The sequence below is a fragment of the Nannobrachium achirus genome (genome assembly GCF_963921795.1).
Source record: "Nannobrachium achirus genome assembly, chromosome: 3".
Classification (NCBI taxonomy): domain Eukaryota; kingdom Metazoa; phylum Chordata; class Actinopteri; order Myctophiformes; family Myctophidae; genus Nannobrachium; species Nannobrachium achirus.
This window is the reverse complement of record NC_137812.1, coordinates 33,096,840-33,118,173: the sequence shown is the minus strand read 5'-3', so window position 1 is coordinate 33,118,173 and position 21,334 is coordinate 33,096,840. Positions and strand designations below refer to the sequence as shown.

The 21,334-nt window shown below is 43.1% G+C and overlaps 1 protein-coding gene across 1 annotated transcript in view; it reads left to right on the top strand.

The window, feature by feature from the left end:
* The window catches only part of LOC308281247 (alpha-1,6-mannosylglycoprotein 6-beta-N-acetylglucosaminyltransferase B-like), a gene marked incomplete at both ends in the record, with an annotated part of 176,366 nt that overhangs the window by 46,431 nt on the left and 108,601 nt on the right, over positions 1-21,334 (top strand). The window contains 1 exon segment of the mRNA XM_080721381.1: positions 13,114-13,264. Coding sequence (XP_080577507.1) covers positions 13,114-13,264 — 151 coding nt within the window.

The window sequence follows — 21,334 nt, the reverse complement described above, 5'->3', positions numbered from 1 at the left end:
ATGCCAGCACAAAACCAACTCGGGCATAGAAGGGAGGCTATCTGCAGATACTCCCATCACCTGCAGCGTAAATATATATACATTCTCGCTGTGACGTAAATAAATGTTAATAAAAACAAGTCCTATGCCTAGGGGGGTGTGCACAGAAAGAGCCATGACAACAGCTACCTATCAATAGGGTAACAGGATAGGTGGGCAGTGCACTAGGGCCATCTGGGCACCTCGATTTAAAATGGTCTATTTTGTCCAAAATGTTAGAAGAATTAACATTTAAAAAATGGTCTTAAGTAAAGTAAAGTACATGATTAGAACATGCTTAAACATTCGACAATTAAGGTCTAAAACTCTAATATTTCTACAATGGCTACAAACCTGTATATCCAGTCATGTTGGGGCATGAACAATTAAGGATAAAATGAAGTCTGATACTGAATCTGAGTCTGATACTGAGCCTAAGTTGTATCCGGTCCAGTCGCATACCACTTAGGCTCAGTGTAGCCTGATTGCCTGGTTCGGGTCCCGATCCCGACTACCTTTGCTGTGTGTCACTCCCCATCTCTCTCCCCGTATATATTTACATCATGTATAGCCTAGCCTACAGTACTTTACATTACTTAAATACAAAATATTTTTCAAATATTTAATTTTTTGACAAAATAGACCATTTTACATGTGGTGAGGTGCCCAGATGTCCCTAGTGCCCACCTATCGTGTATCCATCAATAGGTACACTATACAAAGATAGACAATACTGAACACAATATAGCAGGAAGGGTGGTTCTCGCAGCAGCTACCCAATCACCTGCAATATAAACACATCAAAAGGTACGATAACAAATGTAAATGGCAGGTATGCAATAACAGTGATCAGGGACATTCCTGGGATATTTGTCTTATAAACAGCGTTTAGTGGCAGTCTAACAGTGCACGGAAATACATTTGTACGGTGGGATTCCAAACATGATATAGATATACTGTAGACAGTATCACTGCAGTTCCTGCACAGCACTCCAACAAAATGTGTTTTCAGAGACATCCAGCACGTCTGGTAGAGCAGAGGCCACGCCTGGTCTGCAGCACGATGGACTGTCTATCAGATAAACTTTATCTGATCATTGTCATTCAGCGCGTTCACTTCAGCTCCTGCACACACGTCTTAATTTCCTCTATGGCTCATTTGCTGCGTTTTAATTGACGTGAACCTTATTCCCGCCCGCTGCTTCCACTCCCAGAGCGCGCCTCAGAGAAACGCTCTCAGTCCTCATGGCCACCTGCCGTTCCTTAGCTAATGAACAGCGGTGCTCCCGCACTGTAATAATACACCACATGTAATCTGTAGGAAATTGAATGCACGTAGCGTTAGGGCGGCGGTGGAGAGGAGACGCTCTGGAGATGGCAGAGTATATGAAGACATTAAGTTCCTGACAGTCTGTCTTCTCTCTGTTTGCCCACTGAGGGAAAGGGGAAGAGCTTTGGGGGAACCTCCTGCAGGTGGTTCTGTTGTTTTCCCCACTGCAGAGAGGCAAGAGAAATGAGAGAGTAGGACAGGGTGGAGCAGAAGGTGGAGGGATGATTGCATTGTGCTGATTGTCTGAAGTATCACACACACACAAGCATGCAGTCGCACACAGAACGTGCATGCACAGGGGCGTCACAAAGGGGGGGAAAGTGGGACTGAGTTACTAGGGCCCAAGGTGGAGGGGCCTTAATTATTTTATACTTTAGCATATATATATACAAGCTTGTAAATCTTCTATTTTTGAAAAGTCGTGAAAATGTGTGCAAATCATTGAACATATGAATTTTTTAAGTGATCATTTGTAACTCAAATTTTGCTTCTGGGGGGTCCCTGGAACTAAATATTTTGAGATGGGGGTCTGTGGCCAAATACATATCATTTTGGGGGTCCTTCACATGAAAAGATTTGAGCACCACTGACATAGAAACATAGTTTTTTCAAAAAAAAACTTTGAAATATTTGAAATATTCAAAGACATGCACACATTTTCATGATTCTTTTCAAAATAGCAGATCTACAAGCTTGCTGTGAGCTTGTATATCTGCTATTTTTCAATAGTTAAAGCACAAAATAATGCGTAATAATGCGTTCCCAGTCTAAATGGGTTAAACCCCTCCCCCCCATGAAGAACATTCATGCGGGGCCCGCAGTGAATCCTTGTACCCAGGGCCCAGAATTTGGTGCGACACCCCTGTCTGAAGTATACACACACAAGCATGCAGTCGCACACACAGAATGTGTGTGTGTGTGTGCGTGCGTGCGTGCGTGCGTGTGTGCGTGTTTGCTTTGCTTGCGGGCTTGAGCGTGCAGTGTCTATCTCAGGTGGAGGTTAATCTGTGAGTTGGCCAGCCTTCTATCCCTGTGCTCTCTGGTGACAAAGTGACATGGGACTGCAGTTCATGTGACTGTGAGTATTCAACTCCTCACCAGCAGCAGCAAGGCCATTCTGTCAGCATTCATCAGATAACAAATGGCGTTCTCTTCATGAATATTCAAACAGCCCCTGGCCAATCAAAGTAAAATGCCATCCTGTTCTGACATACCTGATACACTCTACACTCTGATACACACTGACACACTCAATTAAGAGATTCCATAGAAATGTCAAAAACTTTAATGCCAGATTTCGACGTGGCCACTGTGAGCAGTACTATCCAATCACGGTCGACTCCTACCATGAGGTTATTTTGTCGACGTTAATAAAGTATTGCTTTTTCTTATTTTTTATTTGTGTTAGAATATTAACCCAACTCGGCAGCCAATAGTGGAATACAGACATTACAGTGACTGAGGTGAAACAGATAATAAGAGATAAGTACAAAGTGTGAGTTAACTAGAAGTCCATGTGCATCGGTTACTATTATGTATTATACTGACTGATGACTGATAGATTATTTGCGACTTCTAAACCACCACCTATCAAACAACAGGGTGTCATTTGGTACGTGGTGTGCGTGTGACAGCTTCATTTTTAATGAAGACACTGGTTCTTGGAAGTGGGTGTGGATTTTAGAACTGATAGTAAAAATAATTACTAGTAAAAATAATTACACTGGGCTTAAACATCTACAATTATTCAAGTCAGTAGTGGTTGCAAGATCAGTTCCACAAATTACGTTTTGTGCAAACTGCTCCCTGAGAATGCATGGGGGAGTGAACCTTTCTCTCTAAAATGCAGTCAAACAGAGTGTCCATTTCGTTTATCAGTTTATAAGCATCAGTTTGTACAATGCATAATGTTTCACCCAGCTGACAACTGCGCTCTCTATGAACTGCTCACCCACGCACAAATGCATGCATGTGCGTACACAGTACACACACACACACACGCACGCACGCACGCACGCACGCACGCACGCACGCACGCACGCACGCACGCACGCACGCACGCACGCACGCACACACACACACACACACACACACACACACACACACACACACACACACACACACACACACACACACACACACACACACAGCCATGCTAACTAACCACCTCAAGGCACAATTGTACACTGATAATGGAAGAGAAACCCTGCTTGGTGATGTTCAGGTTTTTGTCTTATACCCGTAGAGGTTTGGCCCAGGCTGACTGATATGTATGCTCTCCCTCTCCCTCTCCCTCTCTCTGTGTCTCTCTCTGTGTCTCTCTCTCTCTCTTTCTCTACACAATCTTGAATTTGTGTTCAATCTTAATCTTTTTCTCTTGTTTCCTCATGTCTTCTCTCTTGTGTTGTGGTTATGCATAGTGCAGATACTTTATGGTCTTGAATCTCTTCACCTCACGGTGGCACTTCACTGTGCTAAGCTATAAAAGGCTCTGTGAATGTGCACTGGAGACAGCCTGGCTAAAGTGCAGTGGTGGAAAGTAACTAAGTACATTTACTTAAGTACTGTACGTAAGTACAATTTTTAGGTACTTTTACTTCTGGAGTATTTCCAGTTGTCAGTACTTTCACTTCGATCTACTCCAGTACATTTCAGAGGAAAATATTGTACTTTTACTCCACTACAAAATATAATTAGTTAGGCTACAGTAGTTACTTTGTAGATTTGGATTATACTGTAATTAGGCCTCAGACACACATTTGAAGCATGTGCTTTATGCTTTAAATGCTTTAAATGTATGTCCGGGGCCTTACAAAACTTACATTAACCACTTCAACCCTACTGTATAGTTTGGCAATTTGAAAATAGCAGATCTACTTTTTTTTATTTCTACTGCACTGCTAATATATTTACTCAAGTAAAAATAACAACTAAGCTCACAATGTGTCGGATTGCCACAGGTTGTGAGCTACTTTTGTTGTGCATCACCGTTGTACGACAAAGCATGAATTAAGCATTATGATATGACATTTATGGATTTGTTGCAAAAGAGCCCAGCTTCTTTGCATTATGTAGTAGTAGGCTACTTTCTGCATGTTGCTGCCACTCACACTGGTAAGGAATAGGCTACAGGTTTGTTGATTTCAGAAATGTATTTCTAAATTAAAATTAATATAAAAGGAAACGATCACAAATGCCGACATCGGCTGGCACACGTGCACGCAGAGTAAATCCCTCCTACTCCTGCTACACACATTGGGTAGTTTTTTTCTGGTGAAAACATATTCGATTAGAGACCAATTTCTGGTGCTAATTGCTGTCAGGATTTTGCTGCTCAGTAGCTAAATGGAAATGGATAGCGGAGAGCTGCCATCTTTTTCTTTAGGCTAGGATATGCAGAAACACACTCGCATACACAATCTTGAGTTGTCAGAAGTACATTTACAGTAGATACACTAACAAGGATTGCGTTCACGCACCGCATGTTTCCATCCTCTGGAGAAAGATATGATGTGGAATCACACTGAATATTGAGTCCAATATGGTGTCTAGAGCAGGAGTGTATGTGTACATAAGTATATGTGTGTTTGTGTTTGTGTGTGTGTGTGTGTGTGTGTGTGTGTGTGTGTGTGTGTGTGTGTGTGTGTGTGTGTGTGTGCGTGCGTGCGTGCGTGCGTGCGTGCGTGCGTGCGTGCGTGCGTGCGTGCGTGCGGGTGTACAGTATGTGTACACCAGAGTTGGGGGTAACGCAATTACCGTAACAGAGTTACTGTAATCAAATAACCTTTTTTGGTAATGAGTAATGTAACGGCACTACTCCTCCTAAAAACGAACGATAAAGATTTGTGCTAATATATCGGCATACGGTACGTAAGGTTATGTATATATATTACGTAATTGGCAAAGTAAGTGGCAAATTACGTGACATCTTAGGCGAGTTTATGGAGTAACACAAAAGTAATGTAAGTAGTGTAACTACTTTCTCCATTCAAAAGTAATTTGTAAAGTGTAATGTATTACTTTCTTGAGTAACGGACCCCAACTCTGGTGTGTGCACATGCATGCCTGATGTATTCCCCTCATTGCCGGTGGACGGTAAGCCAACATGGCATGAAATAGTACACAAGCTACTTGGTGGTGTTAACCCACCCCTTCTCGTTGAATCTTAAATATGGCTGTATCTTTCACTGCTGTTCCACTAAGAGGTTGCATTTTCCTCCTTTATGTAACACAGGGGCTCTCTGCAATATTCATTACTTAGAACGTTAGATGCTAATTTGATGTTGTGTGATAAATGATAACTTACACATCTTTATGCACAGTGAGTAACTCAAGGTGCAATTCCACACTCCAAGGTAAATATTAGTGATGTTGTGTATTTTTTAGTGGTGCATTGCCTTGTGCCAGTTCATGCATCATCTATTCTAGTTCATCTTGACTGCAGATCAAAGATGCCATTACCACGTGAATGGCACTGCAGGCGTTGTGTCATACTCATCAAATCATATCACGATAATGGCGGGGAAGATAAGAGGGCCTAATATAGAAATGTAAAATGCTCTTGGAATTGTAACTAATTACATAGCATTTACACTGAACTAGATGGGAACAATACGGTATCTCCCATGACAATAAGCTATTTCTTTTAGTATTTCCACTATGGTTAGGTCGGTGTAGAAGTGTTTTCTTTAGAGACACAAAATATGTCAAGTCATATAACCATTTTTTGAGCGGTGCACACCACTCCAAGACTTGACTTAGTGTGTAACTAAATATGTTTGTATGTAGCATATGTAACTATAGGGGAGCACCCACCGGCTGCGGACGACGCGCAGACTTTCTTCACCACGCCGCAAATCCTGGAAAATAGAACAGTGGTGTATCGGAGCACACAATTATTTCAGCTTTCAAAAACTGAAATAATTGTTGTACTTGGTCCACTGTTGGAATAAAACACTGCTATTATCTGTACTCACAATTAAAACCTGGATCAGTCAATCGCTGATGTCCTGGAACCAGTTATCAGTGCAGATACAGCTTTACAGGCTTTAGTTTAAGTGTGCTTATCGCCAAGTGCATTTAAGTACCCGTAATGTGTCTGCTGCGTTAGCAGTAGTAGCCCACACTTACCAGGAGTCTCAAGCTCTGTTTTACTATTTATTTTGACTGTAAAGTGCATCACTATAACTGTATACTGCTAAATGCTGTACACCAGTGGTGCTAAAACATTTCTGGCTCAGGGCACCCCCGTAAATAACCTTTTTCATTCACAGCACCCTTGAATTACCTTGTTATTTACCGTACCTTATACTTATGTCAAATATGTAAACCTTTCCCCCTAAGATACAATATGTCAGGAGGAAAACTTGAGAGAATATCTGTTTCCATTATAGGACAGATCGAGAAAAAACTTTTGGCGTTTGACCATTTAAACGCCAGCGTCACTATTCTGCGGGGAACATTCACCATAAATAGCCGATCTACAAGTTCACAACGCGCACAACTTCACACGTTGTGAGCTTGCAGGTCTGCTATTTTTGGTGAATAGACTTTTAGATTTACGGTTCTGTTGGGACTTAACTCGGATGGCGCTGAGTCGGCTCAAGTGGACTTCGCAGCGCTCAATATGGCGACTTGCTCGCCGATGTCTCACATAGCTCAAGTACGCTTGAGACGTCGTCTTCACTGAAAACAAGCACTCCCTTACAAGGCATCCAATACGAAAACAATAATACCCCCCTGGACAACCTATAGGGTGCCATGGAGAAACCCTGCTGTACACTACAACTCTCTCAAAATGTTTGCATCACGTACATTTCATGTCTCCGAGGTGTCAGACAATGAAAAGCGTCCAAGGCGGTTTGGAAGGTCTTCTCCTGACAGCAAAGCTATTACGGTATGTAAATACCATCTGCAAACAATGGACGGGCTCCCGTGACAGCATGGACAGCATGGGAGTCTGTGGCAGCATGGGAGCTCAGATGCTAATTCCCATGTAATCTGTGATCAGTGACAGCCTGATTAGAATAAGTACACAGACAATGGCCAGAAGCTCAATATGGACACTGGCACTGGGAGGAGGTTGGCTGCTACTCCACTCAGACACAATACATTCCTTCTTCAGTTCTCTCCCTCTCATCCACTTTCTCTGCCTTTTAAGTTTCCCTTCTATTACTGTCTTTTGAGTTCCCCTACTTTTCTTTTTCTATTTAGTTTTTTTATTATATTTTTGGGCCTTTTCTGCCCTTTTCTGACCTAACTGACTGACTGACTGATTGACTGACTGATTGATTGCGTGTGTACGTACGTACGTACATCCATACGAGAAAGAGAGAGAGAGACTAAAGCCTGTATCAGAGTCAGAGGGAGAGGGAGAGGGAGAGGGAGAGCATACATATCAGTCAGCCTGGGCCAAACCTCTACGTGTATAAGACAAAAACCTGAACATCACCAAGCAGGGCGAGACCTGCCCTCAGTGCCCTCACTGCCCTGTGCATTGTCTTAGCGGAAGAGCTTGAATTTGGCTGAAGTGCTGCGTTTAACGGAAGTTACCGTACGTCAAGCGGTGCAGGTCTGTTTAATCCCCCGGCTCTTAACAGGTGTGTAACTTTGTCAGAATCCATGTTTTGTTTGGATATTATTGCGAGCGCAACTGAAGGAGCAGGAGAATATAACAGATTATAATTTTTTTCAGCTGGGAATACGTTTGCAGGAACACCGCACTGTGAAAAAAGACAACTTCCGGGGAAATTCACACGCCCGAAGTCCCACCTTTCTAACCACTCGTGACCAGGCCTTAGTACATTGTGTATATGTATATTGTGACCTGGCTTTTCTCTTCACAGATGAGTAAGCCTGGCTACGTGAGTTTAGAACTTCACTGACAGTTGAAACTACACCAATGGTTGGCTGGCTATACGTGTTGCCTCCAGCATTTCACACATGGTCCAATATATTAGGGTTTGACCTAGTCTTGTCTGCCTCTAATTGTCGGGCACATTACAGTAAGCAGAGTAATATTACTGCTGTCAGTTGTCTGGTCTCTCCCGCTCTACTGTCCTTTGGTCTGTGTGCACAGTATACTTCTCTGACCCACTCTAATCCCTTGTGGCACAAAGGCATTCTCCTCAACACCAATGAGAACTGAATGAGGGCAGATAAGGCCAACCACTTTGCATATACCACCATCATTTAAGCGACCCATTGGCATAATTGCACATCTACTAAAAATGCTCTTGGCAGCGTCAAAGACATTAAAGGGATGTGCTCCAGGTTTTTATGAGTCTTTAAAACAAGGTCTATGTTGAGATTGCAGCTTTGGGTCAGCCTTTTAAAACATTATTATTGCAATCATTAGAACTGATCACTGCCATGAAAATGTATCCTAGGGATACCTGATTATACTTTGATACAGCTATTCATACAATAGATACTCAGGGATGCTGTTAGGCGCAGTTAGCGCAACTTGATGTGACATTTACTGTAACATGCAAGACAATAACAATAAGAACAACATTAAACTTGACTTTTTGGAATAACTTGACATTTAGTCCCGGTTCTATTATTGGAGTTCATTACAGATGATGTAATGCAGCATTTAACCATTTGTGGTCAGTTTCAAAACCAGTTATTGTTTTTTAGAAAAGAAAGTGTGTTAAACTATAGTGTGTGTGTGTGTGTGTGTGTGTGTGTGTGTGTGTGTGTGTGTGTGTGTGTGTGTGTGTGTGTGTGTGTGTGTGTGTGGTGCGTGCGTGCGTGCGTGCGTGCGTGCGTGCGTGCGTGCGTGCGTGCGTGCGTGCGTGCGCGCATGTGTGTGAAACAGATCAGAACGCACGTGCAATAACCTTGAATTGATCCTCATTGTCCACACTCAAATGGGCAGCTAGACCACCTCATACTGAAGTTGAGGTCATATCATCAGCCAGCATTATAATCATCACCTAGGCAACACAACACACCACCACATTCTGACACAGTGATCTGTCACATGCTAAGACAGAACGGTCAATCATAGTGGAACACATCTGTTGCCCGGGAGATATCTAGCCGACCTCTCTCTCTTTAGTTTTTTTTTTTTCAAAGCTGCTGCCGCCAAATGGCGCTGGGGGTGGGGGTGGGGTTGGTGCGTGCGAGGTGGTTGACAGTGACCTTGTGCTGAGTCTGTTTGATGATGGAGCCCTTGCAATGTAATTGCCTGTCAAACCAATGGGCTCAGGCTTTGACAGAGTGGTCAGACATCATAATCTAGGTGATTACAGCGCCCTACTTAGTGGCCTTATGGGGAACTAGGAGTATTATTCGACCTTTGCCTTTGTATATCAAACTTTCTTCCGTGAGGCGGCTTACTAACGGCGGTAATGTGGATGCTGTCGATTTAGTTATGTCATCACCGTGACATGTTCAGGGTTCTGTAGTGGAATAACATCGCACCCAGTGTGAAGTCAGCTGTGACTTTGATGGGTTTATTTCTTTTAGCTATTATATGAACTACAGTAGAGCAGGGGTTTTCAAACTTTTTTGACCTAGGGCACCCTTGTAAATAACCTTTTCATCCACTGAATTCCCCTGAATTACACTGTTAATCTTTAGAATCATTTATCATATTATGCTACGTAGCCAGTTTCCACCTGAGATACGGTATATGTCACTGAGAAATGTCTGTTTCCATTAGAACAGATTTTATACTTAACTTTTAACCACTTAACTACGTGTCACAACATGATTCTTTGTGAGCTTGTAGATCTGCTGTTTTTGGTGAAGAGAGTTGAGGTAGATGGAAAAATAACTGGCAGGCTGCTCATGGAGACATGTACAGACATACACACAAAGTCAGTTGTAGAAGCAGCTAACACCGCTTAAATGTAATAATGATGTATGATTTTTTCACTGTCCCACTTACAGTACTTACTTACTTATAGCCATTGGAGAGATCCATTTCCTTCTTAAAGGAACATTTTGCCTTTTTTCAACATCATCTTGATAATCGATATGGGTTGTCCTCCCTAATGTTCACTATGCAATTTCTGTCTACTCGCTCTGTTGTGTCTCCAAGATGTTCTGCGGATGGTTCGAAAATGTGCCTACCAATCACATCATTGGTGATAATTTCAACTTTTTTAATTTCTATTCGAGCGTGCTAACTTTCCAGGAATAGATAGGCTGTAGTTTATGCTTGGAATCCCCACTGATGATGAGATTAGTAGGCTACGCAGGCTTCTGAACTGTCCACTCCACAGCCCACCTCTGAGACACAGAGCGAGTATGGTATTTTTGTATCAAGGTTCAAAATGCACTATTCCTGGGAAGGATTAAGTTAAAGCTATACTGTGTAAGTTGCTCAACTAGTGGTCTGTAGCAGTATAGCAAACCGCGGTCACGTCTGCTTTTTTCGGCCGTCTTTCGCCGCGGACCGGGCTTTCAGACCACCGCGTCCGCCTCGCCTCGCCTCGCCGAGACGCATCCATCGAGGTCTCCCGTGTCCCTCTACGAGCAGCGGTTGGGGAGTTACATGCTAGACTTCTAGACCAGTGTAAACAAAGCTGTTGAAGCAAGCTATTTCCTGAAGAGACCCAAGATGCACTGTAATTGGCCGGTAGTGTATCATGTGTATATGATCTGCAATGTGATTGGCCAACGTATACACAGCTTCTGAAGCCTTCTCTTTATATGTTTTCTATGAGTTGTGAGGGGGGGAGAATTTCCCGGCAAAATGATGTCATCTCCCACATGATACACTACCGGCCAATCACAGCGCCGATCATACACCACCGGCCAATCACAGCGCCGATCATACACCACCGGCCAATCACAGCGAGTCTTGCTGTCTCTAAAGGAAGTAGCTTCCCTCAGCAACTGTGTTTACATTGGTGAAGGAATCTTGCTTGCTACTCCCTCAATCCTGGTCTAAAAATGATGGTAGACGGCTCTACGGAATCGTATCGGCGAGGCGGAGGTGCTCGCGATGGCCGCGGGGGCCCGTTCCGGTGGTCCGCGGCGACTCCGGCCGAAAAAAGCAATACCGCTACTGACCACTAGTTGAGCAGCTTCCACAGTACAGCTTTAAACTGTTATGAATTCATGCATTAATTTTGTTTCATTAGTCTGTAGAAGCAATACATGCAGTGCAAGATAACAGCAAGACTCCAACAATTGCTTCAGTTCACCTGACTGATGTGTTAATGTGAATGATGGCATTGTCTATGAGTTTCCTCAAGACATGCAAATCCCTCACCCTGCTGCTTGAGAGGATAACTGCTCCACTTAACATCCTCTTTGAGAGCCTCTGTCATAGCTTCTCTGTAGACATCATTCAGTTTCCCCGTTGCGTGATCGGCTCTGTTCTGTGTACAGTGCATTCAACGTTGGGACGCTTACAGAAATAACCGCACTGTTCCCTTTATGAAAAGCAAACTTGGGTAAAGAAGTTGTGTCACTCACCCAGATTCCTTTCCTTTCTACACAGGACAATCCTCAGTGTTCATTTGACTCTGGGAGCAGAAATGCTTAGAACAAGGACACCAGCACTCACTTTAGAACACATTCTCCATGTTTTATTGAAAGTTTTCCCCCCAGCAGCAGCAAACAAATGGACGTTTCGGCCCAATAAGCTTTCCTCAGCGTGTACAAATGCTGTCTTCTATGAAGTTCTCTTCATATGAGGATCAGTGTGATGTCTTGTTTTCTCGATTCTCCTCTCTCTCCTTCTCTCTGTCTTTAAGTGCCAAGACACGGCAAGAATTTATTGCACTATAATGGCATAATAATGGTAAAAGACAAAACAATTGTGTTGTCTGATCCTGGCATTATGGAAACAAATGACATGACGAGCCAAATGGCCACTGCAGGCATTTTACAACATAATGTGATGCTACAGAGTGAGAGAGAGAGAGAGAGAGAGAGAGAGAGAGAGAGAGAGAGAGAGAGAGAGAGAGAGAGAGAGAGAGAGAGAGAGAGAGAGACCTAAAGTCAACATCGTTTCCTCTTCCTGGATTTTCATAGGCTTTGGTGACATTCTCTGTCTAATTCATATCAAAGAATATTAACATAAGATCATACTCACATATTTTTGTCAGATCTTTCGGCCTGGAAAAAAGCAGGACCCTGACAAAGGGTCAGACAATGACCACAAATGTTACTGTCTGCTCTTTTAAAGTGAGAGGTTGCGAGGAGGATGGACAAAATGAGTTGGCTTGATGCCTCTCGGCCTGTTAAGATGTTGGAATAATATAAGTCCGATATGGATTGGATTTGAAAACAACCATGTTGCCTAATATCTATTGTCTCCTCATCCCAATAGCTTTAAATGGTAAATGGTGCATTATACAGTGCCTTTATCCAAGGCACTTTGCAATGATTGTGCATTACATTCACCCATTCACACACACATCCATACACTGATGGCAGAGGAACCCATGCAAGGCACCGACCTGCTCATCAGGAGAATTAGGGGTTCAGCGTCTTGCTCAAGGACACTTCAACACTAACTCTGGGGGAGCCCGGGATAGAACTGGGAACCTTCCAGTTCCCAAACAGCTGCTCGAGATCATTCTTCTAAAACAGCATTCTGTCAACCAAGGATTTACAGTGACTCTGTGTACATAGTTAACTTTGTGGGCAAAGCTACAGTAGGCAATAATGACCAAAACAAAGCAACCAAAAATTGCCCAGCAGCTATGTAGACACATTCTACTTGGGTAGGTTGTAATGTACTACTCCATCCCTTGTATCCTTAATCGTTGGTCTGTTTACCCTTGTGTCTGTCTCAGTGCTGGCCAGTGTGGAGTCACGAGGTGTACTGAGGAAAATCAGCGACATGCTGGAGGTGATTCTAAAGAGGATGGATAGCCTGTCCAAGCTGGACAACGCCACCTCCACGGACACACGGCGTCTGGATGAGCTGAGCTCGGCCATCAGCAGGTAATCAACTGAACTCAAATGCATTTGCATATCCGTTAATCACTGTAACAGTCTATACAGACTTAATAAGCCCACAGACAGCAACAAAGGAAGCAAAACAACATCGCATTTCCTTGATGCTCAATCAGGCAAGGAAAATAATTGCAGGGGGAAAAATGGAGGAGTGTACAATAGGTGTCATTTGGTCACAATTCTTCACAATAGTAGTATACTGATAATAAATATGGATATCACGGGTCATTAAAGGTTGACAAGGCAATTGTGAAATATGGTGCTGCACTGCTGTCCGATGCAGAACAGTTGACAGTTTTTAAACAAATTAACATAAAATACAACATGCCAAACAAAATGTGAGTATAGGACTTCCATGTGTGACATGACATGACAAGAATAATGTGGCTACCAGAAACGTGAGATTGAATAAAGAAGAAAAAAAAGAAAGAAAAAAGGATCGTTCACATTCTCAGAAAATGTGAAAGACACAGGTGACAACCAGTTACTTTGTCCCTTATTCAAATCCTGTAATGTGAATCAACTTGCTAAATGACAAGTAGAGTGTTGAGCTAAACTCAGTACAATCTTCTTACAATGAACAATGGTGTAATACTATATAAACAACAATCTAACTTTCTTAGTTTTTAGTTTCATTATATCAATTGATGTGGGGTTTGTTATTTCAGCCCTGCGCTTACCGAGTACTAGTGTAACATACATTTTTGAAGACACGCGAATGCTACCTTGTAAAATTATTAAACATCTTGGCAGATATTACTTCAGTGCTTTTTGATCTGTTGTTCTAATGGGGCTCGGGTACCACACACGCAACATTTTGCAAACATAATTCATTAACATTCTCATCTTCATTTCCTTTTTCTCTTTTCTATTGCCCACAAAATCCTCCCGCATTGTACTCATCAGCCTGCTTTATTTAGCTCCGTCCTCATCCTCATTCTTCCCCTGGTGTCATCACCAGAGGAAATTGCTGCCTATTACTGCAGCTGCTACAAATGTTCCTCCTATGACATTGCTGCTATTGCCTTCATCACACTGCCCTTCTCTCCGCTTCTCTGTACCAAAGCATCCAATTTGTCTTTTCTATCTGTGCCATTATCTTTCAATCCACCCACATTTATTTTCAAATGCCAGGCTAAATGCTGTACTACAGAAAGTATGTGATGGGCACCGAAGTAAATCCACCACTCAAGACCTCATTAAATGATCTCGATTGAATGCTTAGGTTCAGGTCTGAATGTGGGCATGAGAGCGGAGGAAAGATGGTATTAATAAAGTCTGGCAATAGCACTGTGCTGTTTAGCATGGAATAGGTGTTTTACTTCTACATAATGAATGAATACTGTATAGGTCAGTGTTGGATAGGTGCACACCTGCATTCACAGTGAAAATTACTGATCTACAAGCTCACAACGAGCTGCTTTGCGCTGTGCTGTGAGCTTGCAGTTTGGATATTCGTTTTTGTATTTCTTTTTCGCGGGGGAGTGTAATAATAATTACATGTCCAAAATTGGGACATCTGGTTAAATGTGGTTTAACTATATATAAGTATTACAGTAGGATTTTCAGTTGTTTTGGAAATGAGTGCTGATATAGTTCATTGTAAAATAATTAATTACTTTTTGCATAGTACAATGTTACAATAATAATGTGTGGTTACCACAATATACTTGTCTCCCCACCAGTGTGCCTCATTACACTGTTTGGGAACCACTGGTGCCCTGCTACGAGGACTCAGTCTTGCTTATTGTCTCCATCTACATAGGATGAAAGAGGATTAACTGGAGTCATTGTCCAGGGATTGACTTGGTGGATGTGGTTTTGGTAGAAAATGGATTGAACTGTGGTTACTCCATCCCAGGGACTTTGATCAGGACTTAATAAGCTTTGGCTGAACTCAATATGAAGAACTGTCCTGATTTAAAAAGTGATGAAGGAGAGGGGATAGAGCTATTTGGCCATATTGTCAGCGAGTTTAACTGAAATAGAACATTTGTTAGATGGAAATGTCTGTCTGTTGTAAAGTGTGGATGTGGCTCAAGCAGTTAAGGGATTCTGCTCAGATCCGAACCTCTGTTTGTCCCATCAACGGGGAAATGGTGATGATGTATAATAAATGTGTAATGACTTATGACTGCCAGCATTTTGGGATTTGCTCAAAACATGATCGGCATACGATTATTGGGACATAATGGGTGCATTGGAAAATGCCCACACCGAGCGTACTCACATATTAGTTTGTATTGGCCAGTGCGCTCTGTGCTGTATTTTCAAACACGCCCCATGTCTGAGACAGATAATGATCATTAGCAGTAGCACTATTGTCTGCAGCCCCCAAAGAGCTGCTTACTACATGCACATTTCATTATTTTCCAACCCTGCTACTTTTCATAAATGACACGGAAGGTTCTGTCCAAATGTAGCTAAGAATGCTACATTTGGTCTTTCATTTGTATAGCGCTTGTATACTGTAGGTCTTTTCCAGTAACCATTCAATGTGCTTTATAATGCAGGCCTCACATTTGGCCATTCACAGTCCAACGACTCAATAATACAAGGCGACAATTCAAGAGCTGTCAGGGGTTCAGGGACATGCTGGGCCCCTTATTCAGCCCGGGAAAAAGAGTTGTAGAGGCCCTCATTGCGCGCTATAGAGAGAGATCTCTCTCTATAGCGCTGCTGCTACTCAAAGATTTGCCATTTCAGATCATGACAAGTGACAAGCCAGTGGGCCAATTACATGAGTTATATTTCGTCATTGTCGGGTGGAAATCTTGTATGTCCAAAACCATTTTAAAAATGATTTAAACTAGTGAAAACAGCCGATCTGCTGTTTTTACTACTTTTGTGCGACAGCCTTGTACGATGAAGCAGGGCTTTGCTTTGCGAAAAAAATTACAAATTTGAAACTTGGAGATACAAGGTTTTCTGCACGACAGTGGCGATTTACTTGGTTGCATGGCCACCCAGCCCCCAAAATGGAACGAAGACCGACATTTCATTTATTTATTTTTTCCTAATGGCCGGCCTGGACCGGCCGGGAATAAACTGGCCGTTCGGGAGTTGTCCCGCTTTTCCCAATGGCCAGCACGTCCCTGCAGGGGTTCAGAGACAGTGCTTTGCTCAAGGACACTTGAGCAGTACACTGTACAATGACACGTTCCCAGGCCCGAGCCTTTGCAATGTCTTGTTGCAAGCCAATTTATCAGTGGTGGAAAAAGTACTCAAATGTTTTACTTAAGTAAAAGCATCAATACTGCAATGTAGAAGCACGGTATTCAAAGTAGTAGTAGTAGTAGTAGTAGTAGTAGTAGTAGTAGTAGAAGTAAAAGTATATGGAAATTGGAAATACTCAAGTAAAGTACAGTACTAATACCTCAAAATTGTACTTAAATACATTACTTAAGTACATGTACTTAGTTACTTTACACCACTGCAATTTATCAACAGCATATTAAAGTGAAATTTGTACGTTCTTTGAAATGAAAGTTCACAATGGTGGTGTTGAAACTCTGTGACCCCATTTATTGTCTGGTTTGAAGGATTGAATATATGTTCACAAATTGATTGAACTCTTGATATAAGCAGTGACCACACAATAGACGGCTATACACATGTTCTACAGCTTGTCTTTCCAGCAGGTAAATGACATGGCAGGCTCAAGGACATGTAGGCCTACTGTATCTCACAGCAGACATTTTTGAAAGGTATAAGATGAAGACATAACATTAATTGTGGGTGTGTGTTTCATTTAGGTGTTACCGCACACACAGCATGGACTTCTGTACTGTTAACTTCATGCTGGCATACAGAAACACCCAAATGAAACACAAACAGGTTAGTTATTGTGAACAGCAAGGCTCAAGGCTGTCATTATTGAGAAATAAATCCCAACAGGTGATGTTCGTTATTTTTTATGAATGGACAATGGCTTCTATTGTAGGGTGCTAACTTTCCATGTTTGGATTCCCCATCAAGTACGCGTCCATAGCAACCGACTGTTATTCATAGCAGGATGCTGTGATTGACCAATCAGAATCAAGCATTCAACCAAGCCATGTAATTGCCTTCAGCTGTGTTTTCACACTTTCAAGCTGGCAAAAATAGCAGACCTACAAGCTCACAACGTGCCACATCACATTGTGAGCTTGTAGATCTTCTAGTTAGCTATTCATTTTAAAACCAAGTAGGCTATATTGAGCTTAAGTGGTTAACCATCAAAGTGGCTTCTGTGAAACCGTCCATTTATCAAGCAACTTTCTCAGTATGGCTCAAGTCATCACATTGTCTGGGGGCTTATTTCAATCTGGGGTTATTTTCTTTTGTTTTACAGAGCATATTTATGAAAACAAATGGTCTTTTACATAAAATTTCCGCAAACAAAGCACAATCTAGATGCAAAGGGAACAACAAACCCAATCTATTTGGCACTGTGCTGATTTAAGTCCTGTTTGGGTATTAGTTCTGACTGACTGGATTCTTGTATAGAATGGATAGCTGAATATGTTTGGAGGGAGACTGAATAATGACTAAGGAGATGAAACCACAAACACAACAATAAAACACGCTCACACGCGCGTACACGCATGTGCCCGCACACACACGCACGCACGCACGCACGCACGCACGCACGCACGCACGCACGCACGCACGCACGCACGCACACACACACACACACACACACGCACACACGCACGCACACACACACACACACACACACACAGAGTGTGTGTGTGCTCGTGTTAATTCACTCTTGTAAAAGCCACTCCGAGTCTGGGCATGAAACCAGGGTACAGAAACCTGGCTAACCACCTAGCCAACAGATTAGGATACACGCACGCACGCACGCACACACGCACGCACGCACACACATATGCACATATGCACACACGCACGCACGTGCATGCACACACACACCAAATGTGCCAGACACTCAAAATAGGAAGGTGAAACATATTTATATTATATTTAGGCTACATTTTGTTTAATTCTTTAACATTCAACTCAAATTAGAAAAATAGATGAGACTTGGATTCATCCATCCTCTGACATAAATTATTGATTTAAATATATTAACCTCAAGTGTACTCAAGTAATATACTTCAGTACACTTTCCTAGTAACTTGGACCATTACTTGGAAAATTGCAGATGAACATTTTATATCCAGTAATTCCCATCAATTTACAAAATAATCTCATCCCTAACAAATTTCACACAACTCTAGTATAGACAAATTCCCCAAGGGCCAGCTTGGGTTTTGACCCAGTGTTGTTATCTCTTCATCTCTTTTCCCTCTCATTTCACTCTCTATCCACTGGTTCTTTTCCACTTTCTCTTCTCGTTCTTTGCATGGAGTTTATATATTTTATTTGTAAGTGAGAGCCATCTGTCTCCATTCATCACAGGGGGGCTTGATGCTGAGAGCCACGCAACAGAGTGCCATCAAATATGCATGTCCCCTTAGTCCTTTGATCATAATTATCATTTCATGTTTCTATTCAACTGTTTTGTTGTCCTCCACGATGGCACAAATATCATCTTTTATTTATTTTTAAAATGTTTTTTCCCGAACAGTCCCCCTGGTGTTGTTCAAGGTTGATCTTTCTGCTTTCATCCCCTTTTTGTATTCAGCTCTCCGGATTTCTCTGTACTGTATCTGTTTCTTCTCCCACTTTTGAGTCCTCCCTAAATGTAGTTGTTGCCAATTCTGCGATAGTCTCTGTTACTGCTACCCCCTACTGTTCATCTTGGTGAGGGTGTAGAGTAGAGATGCTTCTTTTCTTTTCACAGTTTCACCCGGAGGATATAATAGTGACTTTAAGCTAGATGATTTTCAGGACGGCAACGCCAGGTGGACTACGGCTGCTATGATGTAATCGCCGTAGCGATCAAAATGGTTAAGCAAAGCCTCTGCGGTGACGGGTCCCCAGTCCCACCCCTTTCACTGAACGCTTTGGTTCCCATGGCGACGCGTACACGCAGCAGACGGAGTAGGCGCTACGTGGGAAGGGACCTTCTGCCGTAGTAGAGACGGCTGCGGCGACGGCAGGTTTATCTATCGAGCGCGGATCATTTCCGATTACCGTTGTCATCTGCCGTTGCCGTAGCGTTGCTTAAGGTCGCTATTAACACCTGTGCGGAGGAACACACTATCCCTTCCAGTTCCACTCTGTGCTTAACAGGCCAACCTGTGACCTTAATCATGTATATATTTTCGGTAATGCCCCAGATCATGTATTTAAATCTTGTATTTGGATCATGTTTATAAATATAATCATGTATTATTCTTGGTGATGCTCCTGCTCACCAGGTGGGGCTAATAACTTACTTACTGTACCTACCTATTGTGTATATAAAGCTGTCGTTTCCTGTTTCCTGTTTATACTGAAGAAGACCAAAAGGGTCTAAATGTCTATCTCTGCTGCTTTGTTGTTGTGAATACATTTGGAGCCGTAGAAAGTGAGTTGCGAGCCACCTTTTTCTGTTCCTATAGTAGTACTGCTTTGGCAGTTTTAGCTCAGCACCAACAACGGAGGATGTGCGCTATTTTATCTTTGAATGTACCTGTAACGAATCTTTATAAAGCAACAGCACATGCTGCTGGCTTCCCACCCACAAACATGGGACAACATTGGGTTAGGAGTCAGGGTTATTAGCAAAATAACGAAAACTAGAAATGAAAACACCTGACATAAAAGTAAAATAATAACCTTGGCCCTCAGTCTTGTATCTGTTGCCGTGCACCGATCTGTCTCCCTTTCTCTCTCTCACTCTTTCGCTCTCTCTGTCTCTCTCTCTCTTTCGCTCTCTCTGTCTATCTCTCTCCCTCTCCCTCTCTCTCTCTCTCTCTCTCTCTCTCTCTCTCTCTCTCTCTCTTTATATATTCTCTATATACATTTTGGGCAGATTTGTTGCTCTATTTAGCCAGTGGAGTGTAGAGTGCAAAACAAGAAACCGAGGTCAGAGAGACATGCGAGACACTGCAGGAGTCAGATTCCAGCTTGAGTCCTCCACAACTCACAAGGACAGGGGTGTCGCACCAAATTCTGGGCCCTGGGTACTTTAACTATTGAAAAATAGCATATACAAGCAAGAAAAACACAAAGGTTCCGAACGGAACCCTGTTTATTTAAAACCGGAGGACAGGGTCCCCCTATGGGATAACAGCGCCATCTGGCGATGCAACAGAGTAAAACTCATAAGCTCCCGAACGTCAATTTTTAATTTGTCGGAAGGGCTGTCAATCACAAACGAGGGCACCGCCCCCGAGTGTATATAAACCCCATGGGCTAACATGGCGTCCTCTAAAGCCGCACCTCTGCCCGCAACTAGCGAACCGAGGGGCTTAATTCGGGGGACCCTGTCCCCCGGTTTTAAATAAACAGGGTTCCGTTCGGAACCTTTGTGTTTATTGTCAAACCTCCAGACAGGGTCCCCCTATGGGACTCATATACTCCCTGAGAAGCCATGCTCCGACAGAACTGTCGTGCACACAGACCACACCCGGAAGGAGGCCCCGTCAACCGACGTGACCCCTCCCAGGACTGGCCCGACCCAGACCCACAGGGCCTGGGCGTGTTCAGACAGAAAGAGACCCTGACAGACCGAAGTCCGCCTTATGCACTAAGAGCAGACACGGGTCTGCCTTATAATACTACAGTAATATAAGGGAATAAATCAGGGTCCCCCCAGGTCTCCTAGGAACAGTGGCATGCTGTCCCAGGAAGGGGAGAGAGAGCCGCCCCACTACACAGTAGACGGGGCAGCAGCACCCAGAACCGAATGCGCCAAGGCAGAAGGCGCAACGTCCAAGTGATAGTAGGTCGCAAAGGTAGACGGCGAAGACCAATTCGCCGCTGCACAAATCTCATTAATTGAGACCCCTTTGGACAAGGCCCAAGAAGTCGACACACCCCTAGTGCTATGGGCCTTAAATGCTTCCGGCACTTCGGACCCAGCACGGGCGTAAGCCAACTTAATAGCATCCACAATCCAACTTGACAAAGTGGATTTAGACACCGCTTTTCGCCGACGGGCATTCATGACAACAAAAAGCT